This window comes from Hydractinia symbiolongicarpus, chromosome 11 (assembly GCF_029227915.1).
Source record: "Hydractinia symbiolongicarpus strain clone_291-10 chromosome 11, HSymV2.1, whole genome shotgun sequence".
NCBI lineage: Eukaryota > Metazoa > Cnidaria > Hydrozoa > Anthoathecata > Hydractiniidae > Hydractinia > Hydractinia symbiolongicarpus.
This window is the reverse complement of record NC_079885.1, coordinates 26,349,868-26,365,893: the sequence shown is the minus strand read 5'-3', so window position 1 is coordinate 26,365,893 and position 16,026 is coordinate 26,349,868. Positions and strand designations below refer to the sequence as shown.

The 16,026-nt window shown below is 30.0% G+C and overlaps 1 protein-coding gene across 5 annotated transcripts in view; it reads right to left on the bottom strand.

Moving 5' to 3' along the window:
- Window positions 1-16,026, bottom strand: part of LOC130614719 (uncharacterized) — a 33,250-nt gene that overhangs the window by 828 nt on the left and 16,396 nt on the right. For all 5 annotated transcript variants that reach the window (XM_057436160.1, XM_057436161.1, XM_057436162.1 and 2 more), the window contains exons 2-15: window positions 11,377-11,653; window positions 11,152-11,292; window positions 10,923-10,997; window positions 10,410-10,531; window positions 8,740-8,802; window positions 2,575-2,883; window positions 2,337-2,486; window positions 1,879-2,188; window positions 1,695-1,753; window positions 1,565-1,619; window positions 1,241-1,467; window positions 873-924; window positions 679-764; window positions 22-600 (exon numbers count right to left, since the gene is read on the bottom strand). In XM_057436160.1, the coding sequence (XP_057292143.1) occupies window positions 22-600; window positions 679-764; window positions 873-924; window positions 1,241-1,467; window positions 1,565-1,619; window positions 1,695-1,753; window positions 1,879-2,188; window positions 2,337-2,486; window positions 2,575-2,883; window positions 8,740-8,802; window positions 10,410-10,531; window positions 10,923-10,997; window positions 11,152-11,292; window positions 11,377-11,653 (2,505 nt within the window). The remainder of the gene's footprint in view (window positions 1-21; window positions 601-678; window positions 765-872; window positions 925-1,240; window positions 1,468-1,564; window positions 1,620-1,694; window positions 1,754-1,878; window positions 2,189-2,336; window positions 2,487-2,574; window positions 2,884-8,739; window positions 8,803-10,409; window positions 10,532-10,922; window positions 10,998-11,151; window positions 11,293-11,376; window positions 11,654-16,026) is intronic.

The window sequence follows — 16,026 nt, the reverse complement described above, 5'->3', positions numbered from 1 at the left end:
AAACAAAATTAAAGCACATACGTTTAACCGTCCGAACAGGCTATTATCCAACATTTTAACCTCTTCCACAGGGTCACGATGTTGACTTGATTGTGGTCTTTGGTACATTCTTTCGTGTTTATTAGGCTTCTGCGGGTAAGAGTTGCCGTCTCGAAGCATGGTTACTAGACGCGATTGTTCTAAACTATGTTTGGATTCTTGCGCATGCGTACGGTTGTTAAATGATAAATTATCGTGATTAGAGGTGAGCGTGAATTGATTTGATCTTGATGAATTGTTAACTTCTTCTAACTGGGTAGTATTCTTGTCAGTGGAAACCACAAACGGGGAGCGTGATTCCTTGTTGGGAGAATTTCGAGGTGATTTTCGATTTTTATGTTTACTATCATTGTTAGTTTCACTATGAATTTCATTATTACTATTATTGTTATTATTATTATTATCTTCATTGGTGTCTATGCTGTGTCGTTTTTGTATTTGTTCCAGTAGAGTTTCCTGTTCTTGGAGCAGCTGTTGCTTGTGGCGAGTCATTGGACCACTGTAAAAATCTAAGTCTGATCCAGGTCGGGCATCTCCGTTTAAACTGCTCTCCTCCGTGTTCTAGAATGTATGAAAAAGTAACTAAAACTCTGCTTAAATATGTTTAAAAGAGGAGAAAAGAAAAGTAATTATTTTTACCTCTCGTTTCGATCTTTTTTTAGGCCTTCCACGAAATTTGCGAAATTTGCGATCCCATCTTTTACGATCGTAATCATCCTCTAAAACTGTAAAGTAAAAATTTAAAAATAAATATCACTTTTAAATAAATATAACATTTAAATATATATCACATTCAAATAAATAGAAAAAAATCTGAAAATGTCACCACATACCTCTCTTTCGTGAGTGTGAAACAAGACCGAGTGATAACATGTATTGTAGTTTCTAAAAACAGCGAGTTAAAAAATCATCAAAGATGGAGAGCTTTATCTATATCACATCCTTATGACCACTTCTTAGCAAAGATGATCTATCAAAGAAAATTTTACGAAAAAAAGCACAAAGTGTTATGAATGGAACGGCTAATGAAGTATGCATTGCCCTCGGACGGTATATATCTGTTGATTCGAATGCTCCTTAATTCGAAAATACTCTACTGCGAACAAACTTCACGGCCTTAAAAGTTTTTTTCCAGGAAATAGCAAACGTGTATATATAATTATATTTTACACTCTGCGGTGGAGTTCACATGTGATCATACCTCCTCAGATTGTTCCGTATCATTTTCTGTTTCTTCTAATTTCGGAGGTAGCGGCTTCAGTGAATGGTTTTCAGTTCCGCTACTACTGTTGAGACTTTCAACATCGTCAGAAGACGGCGATTGGTTAATACGGTTCATGTTGGCAAGTATACTAGCAGCTGCTAACTCGGTCTTTGAATCAGGAAGTTTCAATAAGGAGTCAATTGAGTTTGCTTCAAGTGGTTTATCTATTAAAGAAAGCATGTGAACAGTAAGATTTGCAAGTAACAAAAAATATATTTTATTGTGTCAAGTAAAAATTTAGGGTACACTAAAGAACTATACCATTAAGTTTTTGTGTGTTTCGCTGGTAATCTAATCCTTTGATAAATGGCAATTTCTAAAAAAAATATCCTAGTTAATAAACAATTCAAACCAAAGAGAAAATGCGCACAGAATTCAAACTTATACGTACAGGTCGGTTGTTGACCAGCTCCCGATTCATTTTCTCTTCATCATTTCTTTTCCGTTCAGCTAAATTTGAAAAAAAAGAGATGATTTCACTTGGAGAGTATTATAATATAGATAAAATTCAGTTGTTTAAGGAAAAAAACGGGTTAGTATTCATCAATTGGTTATGTTTTTTATGTTATTCATACCTAACATGATTTCTTCATTCTTTCTCTTTAAGGACTCCAGCGATGGAGTGTGTGGAATACTACTCCTCTCTTTCTCACGTCTTTCTTCGTGTCTCCGCTCAGCTTCTACATCGTTGCGCGTCGTGCGCTCCGCAAAACCGTGGTCGCCTCTCCGATAATATTCTAATAGTCTTGGACTTACAGGTGCATGTCGATGAAGCATTTCAGCTTGACTGGGTAACCCGTGCGAAATGTATTGATCTCCAGGTAGAGGGTAATCTCTTCCACCATAGTAAAAATGAGGAGGAAGATATAATCCGTGTGGCGGCTCCTACGTAAACAAAAGCTTTGTCAGAATGTGTTCGCAAACTTTAAAATTTACAGCACGAAGAAAATCAACTAACGAAGACACGAAAATTTTGTGCAACCAAAAGGATCAATTATTTGCTAATTAAAACAATGCCCATTTTAAGTCATACCTTAAACCCACTGTGTTCATGACCGCCATTCAGAAGATGACGTCGATATGTCTCATCTAACAAGTGAGGGGGGAGTCCCCATCTATAGTCCAAACCCCTCCTTCGCAAGTCTTCTTCGAGTGCATGATGAGATTGCAAAATGTCTTTTCGCTGAAACGTAACCATAATCAATAAAATAAATCTAACACTCACTGCTGAAGAGTAAAACTAATAATAGTATCTTCAATGAAGAACACACCTCTAACGGATGTCTTCCATGCTGTTGCAGTAACTGTATTTCCTCCCTCAACCTTGGATGTTGTGCATGTAGAGCAAAGTCACGTGGTAGACGAGCTGGATCGAAGTTCAAACCAGGTGGTCTACAGGCTTGCTCATCGTGCTGATGTCCTGGTTCATGACCATGGACAGGACAAGATGGTTGAGAGCTTTGTGAGTGATGTCTCCCAACAAATGGAGCGTAGCGTTGGATGTCTGCTGGTGACAAAGAACGCATAGCAGTTTCACGGTGATTATAATGTATAGAGTTCATAACACTTGAATTGTTCTCCTAAAAGTAAAAAAAAGTTTGTTTATCAACAAAAACTATGCAAACATTCAGTAACTTATAAAGCTTTGTAGTGTGGACTAGCTCTTAACTCTCAAGTCAACAACACATTTTCAACTTTTTCTCCCAGATGGGTTTCATTTTATTTGCTCTTTCTCATTTTACCTTATACCAAGTCTCACAAAGTCAGTATTAATCTTTCCAACAAGAGTCAAAACAAAATCAACTGATTATCATATGTGAAAGTGAAATTAGGTTCGAATTACACTAGGAGACGTTCTTTAAATAAACAAAAGTGTAATAAAAACACAAGCAATGTATCAAAAAGAATAGTTTAGGTTGTCTTTCAAAACTAACTTCATGTAAACATAACTCAAGTGTACTTGAATTAACTCGTATTTGTTGACATTACAAATTTTCACAAGCAAACATATTGATTTAACACATCCGTTAAAAATTACAAACGTGACCCTACATGAAAGCATGCTTGATATTAACAAAAAGAAGAACAGTAAATAAATCAATACACAGCTCAAATGTAGCTGTTGTCTTGCTTAATATTTCATAAGCCCTTATCTTTATTTTCTAAAAAATCGTGATACGTCTTGATGACCCAGACAAATTAAATAAATTAAACGATCCTGAAATAAAACATTTCGAGACCTTTAAATTTAAAAAACAACTCCCTCCAAATCTGTGTATGGGCGCTGACGCCCTTACATCTGTAACTGGGTGTTAACTTAATAAGGCGTAATAGAGCAAAAATTCCAGACTCTAAATACGTATATTAAGAGGGATTATTTTTAGAAAGTAAAAGCTAATTAGAATAATAGAAATAATTAAAAGATATAAAGAATAGTAACGAAGTGAAAAAAAGAAACAAATATATACAGGATAAGTAATTTTCCAAAGACAGCTGTTCACAAAACAACACAAAAACTCATCGTTACATCAAGTGCACGCTTTCTGACACAAAGAAAAGATGTTTTACATCATAAAGTTTGTACAAACCTATTAAGCAGACGTTTAGATTAAGTTGAAAAACAAAACTAATTGTAATTGTTATCGTATCCTAGCAACATACCATAGGGAAGCTTATCTTATTTAAAAAAAAAGATTGGCGAATAACATGCAATCGCACGCTTCTCTTTTATAAAAACATGCTTTATAAGAACATGCTTTATAAGAACATCCTTTATAAGAACATGATTCATAAGAACATGCTTTATAAAAACATGATTTATAAAAACATGATTTATAAAAACATGATTTTTAAGATAATTCTTTATAAGAATATCAGGCTGGGATTTTAGGTTAAAATCAATGGCCCTGTTGTTTAGAACAATAGAAAAATCAGAATAATGACCAGCCTGGTTAGATTGTGGTATTCTTATAAAAACGGTAATTACAGTGTAAACCAGCCCTTATACCAGCTCGTGTATAGGGGATTTGCTGGTTAATTAGATAAATATATGAAGTGGTTGCAAAACCAAAATACACCAAATTTAAAATGAAAATAATGTTTCTTAGTATAGTTGATGAAATGAGATGTATGGAATATAGATAAGTAAATAAGCGGGTATAAAATAATCACTTGGAAGCGATGGTAATATTGAAATGATAAAAATTCATCCTAGTGGACCCAGGGTCTTAAAGAACAAAAAAAAAGAATTGTAGAAAATGATAAGATTCACTTCATTGATTTTTCCTTATATTTCATAATTCTCAAATACAGGTTGACATACTCAAGAAATTTTATTGGTTTTAAAAAAATGACATATTAAAAGCAAACATTGACATTAGCATGTAAATTTTTTCCAGTTCAAACACTCAGTCGAGCTATTTTTATTAGTAATGAATTTCTGCGAACCACCGCAATGTAAATGTTTCACTGCAGTTGAATGTGGTGGTCGAACTCTTTTAAAATTTAAAAATATACAATTCTGTTCTAGTAATCAAATTGTTTTGTTTTTATTATCACATTTGCACTGATAAATTCATTGTACTTAAAAAAACCTTGTTTCTCTTTTAAAAACTAATATCAACCCGGATCAGAGAAAAAGTTATAATTCAACAACAAAAAAAAAAGAAAAGAAATTGTATCCAGCCATCTTTCTTATTTATACAAACTTGTTCAAATGTGCTTGTGTTACTCCCTTGGTATCAGATGATTTTCAAGAAATGACAATACACTAATTAATACGACATTAAGCCTTTCAAATCACTTCACTAATATCCTAATTAAATTTAATTTAAGAAAAAGATATATAGAGACATTCGTAAGAAGTCGTTAAAATCTCTTTCCTTCACTTTGAGAATAGCACATCAAACCTCCATAACTGTACAAGCTTGACATTTTTTACTCCATGTAAACACGTTTTCTTGAAACTTTTTCATTTTTTTTAAAAAAAATATATATTAACAATAAAACAAAAAAAGAAATCGAAACAGGTTTGCTAATGTTGTCTTTTTTGACCTATGACAAAAAGTTAAAGATCGTAGGGACAAATTTTGTTAAAATAAAAAGCCAACACTTATCATCTCAAAATCATAAAAATAAACAAATAAAGTATGGCAAATAAAACAAAAAAATACACAAACAAACAAACAAAAATATGAAGTACCTAACACAAGAAAAGCAATCACTGTCAGAGTTTTAATAAAGAATTACCTTCGAAGCTATGTGTAGGATAAAGTTCTTTCGAAATCAACTACCATTAGAGATATGTCAAAAGTAAAAAGAACTCAATTAAAACTTCTCTATGGTAATTAAACTAATCATTTGCGTATTCAAAAGAAGAATAACCCTCTAACGAGCACGAATAATTACCCTAGACACAAAAACATCAAATTAAAAAACACGCGTTGACCACCGTTGGACGCTTTCTTCAAATCTGACTCACCGAACACAAAAGGGGTCATATTCTCACTTTCAAATTTTTAAAAAGTATTATGCGAATCAGTTTTATGTGAACACACCCCTAGGATCATTTTGGAGGGTAAATAATTTTCCTCTACTCCTACGAAATCTTCTATTTTATCGTCGTAAAACGATGTGTTGAGTCATGTTAATAAGAGGTGAAATAACTGGTTTTGAGTTGTTTTAGGGTTGTTTTAAATGAGTTTTGTCACGTGATGACAAGTAAAGTGGATTTGAAATCATTTTGAGTTTAATTAGAATTTAATGTAAACAGCCTTGTTATGAAAAATAACAAACAAACAAACAAACAAACAAAACAAGGAGAATATCACACATAAACATTTAGCAGCCAGTCAATTTTTAACCGCACCTGTTTCGATAAAACATCATAACTTCGCTGAAACTATGAATAACACTGTACTGAAGTGTCTAACATAACGTTTTTTATAAAATAAATATTTAACATGTTTATGTTAAAATTGCAATTGCTATATGCTCGAAGTTGAAGCATGGTTTCCACTATAGATTAATATCTTCATCTTAATATACCATAAAGGCTCGTTTCCACTCAAAAGAGAACTACTTCTGAATCTTGATTGGTTATTAAAATTCCGCTTAACAAAAGAATAATTATTGATATAACCAATCAAATTGCAGAGATATATTATTATTGACTTGCTTTATTCGTTTTCTTCATGAGTGGAAAAAATATTCATAATTTAAACAGAGATAAAGCTCTCTACAAAGGTAAGACATTTTGTACCGCAAAAATCACTATGAAATATTTGAAGGTAAAACTCGAATAAATATAACATAGTTATAATTATATTACTAAGAGTATAGTAAAATCAGATAAAAAAAGATAAGAACATAACAAAAATCTAATAAAAGCAGGTCTTTTTGAACAACGTTATCGTTCAAAATTAACTACATGTAACGGAAATAATTAACATGCATGTAAAAAAACTTATTATAATTATGGAGATGAATTGTCGTCATAGCAACCACTTCTACTATTCACAGATGAGATAAACAAAGCTTAATCTCCACAAGAGGCTCTATCAAAATGACAGACAGAAACGTGACCAATAAAATGAAAAAAACGGGGTTCTTGTTCTAGATTGCGCAATACTTTGCAATCGTGAAATTGTGGTGTGTGCTATCAGATCACGTGTTCACTTTATAATCAGGAGAGCTTAGAAGATGATAAAGAACTGATGTAAAGATTACAAGAAAGACTAACTCATATTCCTCACTTTTTTGACGAATGATGTTAACATGAGAGAACCAGTATTTTCCATATATTTACATCTCCCGTTAAAATGATAAAGACATATATAGAGTCGAGGCTAGCAAACTAAGTTTTTATGCTGATATCAGCAGCGGTGATCCCTCACGTAAATGTCATGTGGTCCATTAGGGGAAAAAGTAAATTTCAAAAATAGCGGTATGTTGTAAATAATAGAGTGGATTTGGCAAAAAAGAGGTTGAATAAATCGAACAAGTTCACAGCAGCATGTTATAAAAGAATATTTAGAGATTTCGAAGATCATAGTTTTAATAAAAGTGACGCAATAACCGAGAGAAAAGAGTTGTATTAGATTATTTGACTGGCTTCAATTATCGCATTACACTATTATAATTAAAATTTAAATGCCTTGTACTCTTGTTGGGCAGAAGAATTGAGCTTTTCTTATATTTAAAAACAAACAAAACAAAACAAATAAATAAATAAAAAAATAAACAACAAAACACGTAATGTAACATACAACAAGCCAGTAAAGTCTAGAAGTTTAAAATACAATAACTGAGAAAAATGAAAAATAAAAACACTTGTGAACTGTTCCAATGACTTGTTGCACCTTCCTCAGATAATTAATAAAAAACTAAATACAATTTCTTCTCCGCAAATGTTTTTTATTAAAACCTACCAAACATAACTATAAGTTTGATAACATCTCAGTTGAAGTGTTGTATTTACATATTTGCTGAAAGTTTAAAATAGAAGTTCTGATTTAAGAACCAGATGTAAAATGATGTGTTATTTTTTCATGCTTTTGAATGTGTTCAGATATAAAAATATTTCTTTTGTGTGTTCGTATACTGTATGTTATATGAAGTGATAAACGCGTAGTATTTACATACTTATATATTTCATCTTTTATATTGTGTATTATATTTTTTAACAAATGTATTTTTTTTAATAATCAAAATAATTTAAGTGTTTTTTGCTTTTTTTGTCGTGATTGTTAAAATTTAAATCAGGCGATATGGATGTTAATAATAAAATTTTGAAAAGAACATTTTTAAAAATTAACAGTGGATTCAGTTGTTCACAATCAACATATCTATTTTTCACACACACAAAAAAAAACGTTTTTTCTTACTTTTTATCGGCCCAAAAAACCACACAAGTAGCCAAAACGTGTTCTTAAATTATTTTCAAGCCGGTAAAGCATAATTTTTAGCAGTTTTTAGTTTTAATTCTTTAAAAAAAACATTATTGTTAAACTGCATCACTGCAGCCTCGTTTTCAAAAAAGTGATCTGCCTCGTTTTTTTTTTAAAAAATATCAGTTTTTTCATAACCAAATTAACAATTCTAAATACAAGATATTTTTGTATGTCTTGATATTCCGAAAGTTTTTTTATTTACATGAACACTTTTTAAAAATTTACATCTGTTGCCGCTATAGAAGAAGCTTGCTTTAACTCCTTATAAAAACGTCTAATGTTCTAATGCTACTTCAACGTACTATCTAATGCTGCTTGAAAGTTTAAGAAACACGTCATAACCTGTTGTTTACAAATCATCAGTCAGAGAACATGTCAAAAGTAGAACAATTTAAAACAGTAACACGATTTAAATACTGGTTTTTTATCTACAAAACACAACACTGTTTTTTTATAGATTGCAAGAAGAGTAAAAATTGATGTTACCTCGTCGTGGTGTTTTCGAGCAGGTTGTGGATGTACTAATCCTATGCTACTTGAAGGTCTCTCCTAAATTGAAATTAAAAGGAGATAAAATACACCTGGAAAACACACAAAATATTTGAAGCAGCGAAATTATTCGTCAAAAACATTCCCTTTCTAGCATTCTATACATAACTTTTCTTTTTAAATTTTAAAAGCAGTACAAAACCTAACAGCTTCAGAACTTGTGCAGAATTTTGTTAAAACACTCCATTATTCAACTATTCTACCTTTTTTTCCTCATCAGTGCGAAACTACACCTTTGCTTTTGAAAGTGGAGAATGATTTTGTATTGAAAATACATCTCCACAAAATCTATTCTTTTCTCAGTCAATAAATTTTTTTTCTTTTCAATAATACAATACTGTTAGCTTATTAAGGTTTTAAATGGTATAAATAATTAAAGATTATATTTCTAATATACAGTAATTACAACATGTTCAATACATTGGTTTGTCTTACTGAAGTGACAAAAAAACTTTGTACATCCGCATAAGTTTCCGCATGCACAATTTATCCTTATCATAGGAAAAAGTTTAAAAAAGGATTTTAAGTATTTAAGTACATTAAATCAAGCCATCTTTAAGTCCGAGCACTTCACCTCGGACATGAATGAGAAAATCTTTTAAAACAAATACAACAACAGAGTTATTTTTGTTCTTATGCAATTTTTGGTTCGATCGTTGCAACAGATTGACTATAAAGCAATGTTTTGATCAGAATCTATCAAGAATATCGAGGCTGAGATTTAGTAAAGAAAAGAACATTTAACCTCATCAAAAATCGAAATATTTTTCTGTAAATAGCAGCAAAAATACAAATCCTTTGATTTAATTGAACGATAGAAATTAAAAAATTGTGCTATACATAATTCAAGAACCAGCAAAAAAGCACCGTTGTGTTTAATTCTTGAGCATGTTTCAGATTGATATGTTCTTATTTCGTTCTTGATAGTAAGAACACAACTTCAGACTTCAACCTAAGAATTCAGCTTCGTTTTGTTTTTATTCATGAAATTTCAGACTTGGATTGTTCTTAGATTTTAAAACAATGATTTGAATCAATATCTAAGGTTCGTGTTCTTATAAAATTGTTCTTAACTAAATACTCTAACGTTTTATGCAACGATTTTTATTTAAACATTTTCCAAAAACAATCCCTTTTAACCAAAGTAATAAACAAGGCAAATTACTTTGTCTTACTAACCAGAAGAAGAACAAATAAGATCAAACTTCAAACGTAGTGTGGTTTAGAATAATAACAACACACATCACACTGAAGAGCATTGTTAAAAAAACATGTGGCAATGTATTCTTTTCTCTACCTAACGATACACTGGAGACCAATTCTTATTACTGAGATTTCATGAATCATTGAAGCAAAAAAAACAACATCTTTTTCATTAAAAAACTCAAAACAGCATTTTCATTTTATATATTTATTTTTCTTCTTGATATTATCTATTATCTTTTGTTTCACATTTTATTTTAGTCATGAAAAAGTGTAAAAAATAAAATAAAAAATAAAATTAAAAAATAACAATGGGAAAATGGTTTGAAATATTTTACCACTTAACAACACAGTATCAAACTCTCTAGTCACAACAAAATGTGTGTAGCTATACCATTACGTACCTTCAAAGAACTATTCAACACAACACCAGCTGAAGATGCTGCAGATGAAAACTGAGCTTGTTCAAAAGGTTTCCTGGCATGAAGTTCATATCTCTCTTTTGATCGATGATGATGATGCTCTTCTAGCAAAGAAAATATACACAAAATATTGATGCAACTTTTCAAGCAACTTTTTAGCTTGGATAAATGTACAATATGAAATTTTATGCATAAAACAAGCTTAAAATGAAGGAAAATGAATTAATGAATGAATGGATGAATGAATGAATGAATGGATGATAATGGGTGAACATGCAATAGAAATATTCACTTATCAATATATGGTATCATCTGTTGAGAATACTTGTTACTCTTAAGTTCACATCATGTTATAATTAATTAATATTATTATATTATACTTTAATTTCTAAAATACTTTTTATTAATATGCTTCACCTTTTTAATGTACAACAATAAATTTTGGGCGTAACAACAGAAAAAAATAACAAACAAAAAATTACAAGATATTGGTACCTCTTTCATGAAATTGAAAAATTCCAGGGACAGGTGGGCGACTTGATAATTCCTTATGTGATTCATGAGAATGACCTATGAAAAAAAAACAATAATATGCTTCATAGACCTCTCTGTATTGAAAATAAAGGTAACGATGAAACAGAAAAGATCAGAACCAGTATAAATATAATTATATAATATTAATTATATATAATTATATATATAAATAAAATAAAATAAAAAATACCATAAGGCGATTTCATCAATAACTCTGTTTTCTCAGAGTTTGGAAAGCTATGAGGAATGGGTGCCATAATAGGTGCTCCACTAATGTATGATCCAGGGTGCATTGAATGATGTGGAAGAAGCACTGGAGATATCATTTCAGCTGCAAAAATAAATTAATATCAAACTCATGCTTAACAATAATTATCATTACTTTTTTATTTTTCAAAAAAAAGACAACACTCACCATTTTTTGTTGGCGGTGATTTTTGTCTCATCTCGCGATGCGATACTGGTGCAGGGAAGCCTGGGGCTTGTTGTGCAAGCTTTCTCAACGCTGCAGCAAAACCACCTTCAGCGGATGTGGTTACTGTGTTTGCTTGTTCTTGATGGTGATTTCGCACACTGAAATTTAAAAATGGCGGAACAGTGGCTGTAGCCTTCATATCAAGCTCTCGCTGTTCCTCTCTAGTTTCCTTCGAACTTTCACTTTTGTTCGTAGTATCTATGTCAATTTGTTCTCTCTAAAAAGAAATTTCATATCATAGTACTGCAACGTGACAAGTATCACGAAACGTGGACAATCTATCTGTGATATAATTTTAAAAATCAAGCTAGGTAGAGAACTACTTTTAAAATCTTACAAGATACATATATATTTGTTAGTTGACTATGAAACTAAACTTGAAATATCAACCTAAATATTTAAAATACAAACCCAACATCACTTCAACATCACATCATTAAGAATTACAAACAGTCAGTTTTTACATGGTAGACCTCAATAATGTTGATGGTGAGCCTAAATTAAGCACTGGTATTTAACTTGTCATTAAAATAATAAATAAAACAATACCAGCTAATTATCTTTTTCAATAAGTTATTATTCTGTACTTTCAATTAAACGTGTCCACTTTTACAACATGTGCTAACAAGCTTTTTTGGGAAAATAGAGTTAAATTAGTTAAGTAGAAAACATAAAAGCTGTTATATACAATTAATTTGAATTTAATGATCTTGATATTAATCGAATAGTGATGAACAAAATTATTTAGGTCCCTGAATGACTAGAGTCAAATTTTAGACTAGGCTGATGTTTTAACTATAGTTTTTTAAGTTAGTAAAAACGACAATGTTTAGATAGAAATATATATTAAAGATATATAAAGATTTAAAAGATATACTATCAACTGCTAAACAAAGAAATGAACAGAAAAAAGCTAAAATTATTTTGGTCCCTGAATAAGAATGGTAATTTTAACCCTCACAGTTTTTCATGTAAATACTTTAACTGACTGGTACTCCTCGTGTGAATTTTCCTTGAGTCAATTAGTAACTAAACCACAAATGAATAAAAATGTCTGCAAAGCTGAATGTGATAAATTCTCTACTTCATCTATGTTTTCTGCATCACATTAAACAACTGAATGTAGTTTCATTAAAAGATGTATTTTATGGTAAACTTTACATACAACTGGACATCTTTCGCCATCACAAAAATAACATTTAGTTTATTTACGACTATTAACATAAAAACACAGAAGTTTTGTGTATCAAAAAACACCTGACTCATTACATAGTAAACACTGTTGTAAAATTGCATGTCAACACATCAATGAGGAGGCGGCAGTATCATACTCTTGATAATACATCAATTAAATATTTGTGATGATGAAGGATTAACACCCTTGAAAACTATTCAAAAAGGAAAGAAAAGTTTTAATTGTTTTAATAATAGAAGTCAATTTATTTTATAGAAATAATTAAGTCAATTTATTAAAATATATTGGCTAGAGGTTTTAGATTAAGAATAACTTATATCCTTTTGAGTATGATTTTTTAAATGGTGGTTTTTACAGTGAAAAAGCACTCTATCAAACGGTATAGAAATAACTTTAAAACTTTTAACTTGTAAAAAATTGAATCATTTTTGAGTTATCCATTAATTTTTGCTTTATTTTATTACCTTTCTAAAATGTTAATTTTTAACTCTTTCATCTTTCGACTGTAATATCTAAAAAATGGTGCATTTTTTAGTGATAAAGAAATGCTTTGAGATAAACAAGTTGCCTTACCTTAAAATACTCACGACATATAAATATATTTATCATATAAATATGAAATTTAAGAAGAAAAAGGAGAAACATAGAACATAAGGAAAAAATAAATAAATAAACAACTCGCAGACTTTCCTTTATGCAATTGCAACACAGCGTTTAATAAGAAACACAACGTTTTGTATAAACACAAAGTTCTCTTGCTAAAAACCATTTTAGAGGTATACACTTTAAGCATATCTTCTTTATACCGAAGACTTACTAGGCTGAACTTAAAATGTGTGTTTCATACAAAACAAAAAATATGTAACTAATCTATTCTACTTTTGTACTACAAATCAATTCCACTTTACTTTATCAAAAAAACAAAAACAATCACACCAATCACATTATAACAACAAAAATTAAATGCTTTCAAAATTACTAACATTCAGTCAACAGTTAAAAAAATTACCAGTATGAGCACACAGACAACTTAAAAGAGCTAATTAACCTTTCAACTAATATAAAACCAGTTTGTGTCAGACAATGTTGTCGTTGTGTTAGCTGCTTGAAAGGGTATATTGACACTCTCGTACAAAACCTAACAGAGGTAAATAGATTGAAAACCATGATGTCAAAAGATCAACACAACCATCTTAACAAAAATGAAATCAAAACAAACTAAACACACAACTTAATGAAACTAACAAAAACAAAAGCTCCTAAGCTCTTTAAAGGTCTGCATATAACAACAGGATCTATGCAAACAATGTTTTGAATAAAAATATTAATATCACATATGATAAAAGAATTATATTAATAATAAAGCTACTTAAAAATGACCAATGCCTGAAAGTTTTAATCTGACAAATATATCAAATGTCTATATACAGTAAGCTTGTTTGCATACAAGTTGTATTGCAGTAAAGATGTTTCATGTTATTTGTAAAAAAAAAAGAGAAATATTTTTTGATTTACTTCATGTATACAGAAAAACAAAAACATACAACTTCAACACAAAATGTTTTTATTATAATTTACTTAACATAAGAGAATGTTAGTATGTGTAACTAAATTTACTGTGTCGCCGAAAATAACTTTACATCTAAGAGTATTGAGAAATCAATGCATATCACAAAAAATACAAACCAAAAACTTATATTATTTAACCCTCACAAAGATAAAATTTAATGTTGTCCTCAAACATTGACGTCACCTTCTAAAACTTCAGTAGCAGAGAGAGGGAATTCATCTTGGTTATTATCTCTTTTATAGGGAGCATTATGTTCTAATTATACCTGACAATGTCATTAATTAGATTAATGGTCAGAACAAAATGGCAATGGAATAAGTTTAATAGAAACATCACTCGTGATGCAATTAAATAAAATGATATGTAATTTAAAACAAACTATAGAAGATGTTTTATATTCTCCTATAAAGATAGGATAATATGAATGGGATTAAATTAGGATTTACTTCACTTAAAATAGTTTAGCATCTGGATATTTTAAAAAAAGAACAAACACAGATTAATGCTGAAACATAATCAAAGTTGTAGGCAGTAATGCAGAACAGTAGGTCCAGCTAAGCAATTGCCAGGTTAACAAAGAGACATAAATTGGAACTCTCCTTACAGTTCATAGTATTTAACAGGAACTATAAGGTCAAAAATGATACACAAACAAGAAATTACACAAAAACTAAACTAAGCTACAATAACCTACACATTTTATTGCTAAAATTAACATTTAAACTTTTAAAACGGCTGATGAGTAACACTACACCATAACAGCATGACACATGAAAAGCACAAATGCAAGAAAATGATTATGATACTGCAAATAAAACTCAAACATTTATAACTAAAACACGATAGTAGAATATAAAAAAACACGGTAAAATATAAGATAACTTTATACAACTAAAGGACATGCAGTGATAGAAAAGCACCATGCTTGATCAAAATCTCTCTTGTGAATCAAATAAAAACCTTGGAAACAATGAAAATAAGATAGAAACAACAAGAAAATAGTACTATTTTATCAATGCTTAATTACGTCAACATCTGTTAAAAAAGCACCAGCCTGGTTTTCACATTGTTATTGTTTTGGTAGCAAAATGTACATTTTTACAGGCTAGTGACTAAAAAGTAAATTGCATGATTTACAAAAAAAAAATTCTGAATAGAAACCAGATGATATAAATAATTAACTAAAAGATTTTGTATTTGCAAATTTTAACAAATAGAATCTCTGTGTTTTTTTTATTAGCTTTCAAATTATTCTTAAACCAGCAGCTGCATTCAAGTAATTTATCAACAATACTATTGTTAAAAATACTTTTTAAGCAAATGAATATCAAATGTTAACATATTTAAAGAAAGAGAAAAAACAAAATGAGTTCCATTTTTTTTCCTTTTTGTAGGTGTTGGTTTGTTCCTTGTTCTTTGTTACTTGTTACTGTTTTGATGGATCATAACACAAAAATTATTTCAATGTTTCACTTTTATTTTTGGGTTGGGAAATATCTGTAAAACATATCACACAAAAATTAAGAATTGATGGGGAATGTTTTGTTACCAAAGGTAATATAAAAAGAAAACTTTGGTTATTAATAATTCGCAAAAAGCCAATAGTACAAAGTACAATTCATGTACCATACCTTTCAAGAAATAAACATCATACGTTCGAAAAAACAAAATGTTTACAAAAAATTTAAAAACAGGATCCATCCTGAGGTTGTTGACTTTACAAACAAAACATTTTTCTAGTATCTCATTTTAAAAGTTATGAAATATAAAGAAACAAATAAACATAAAAATTATCAAGTAGCAAATATTCAGAAGCCATTCAAAA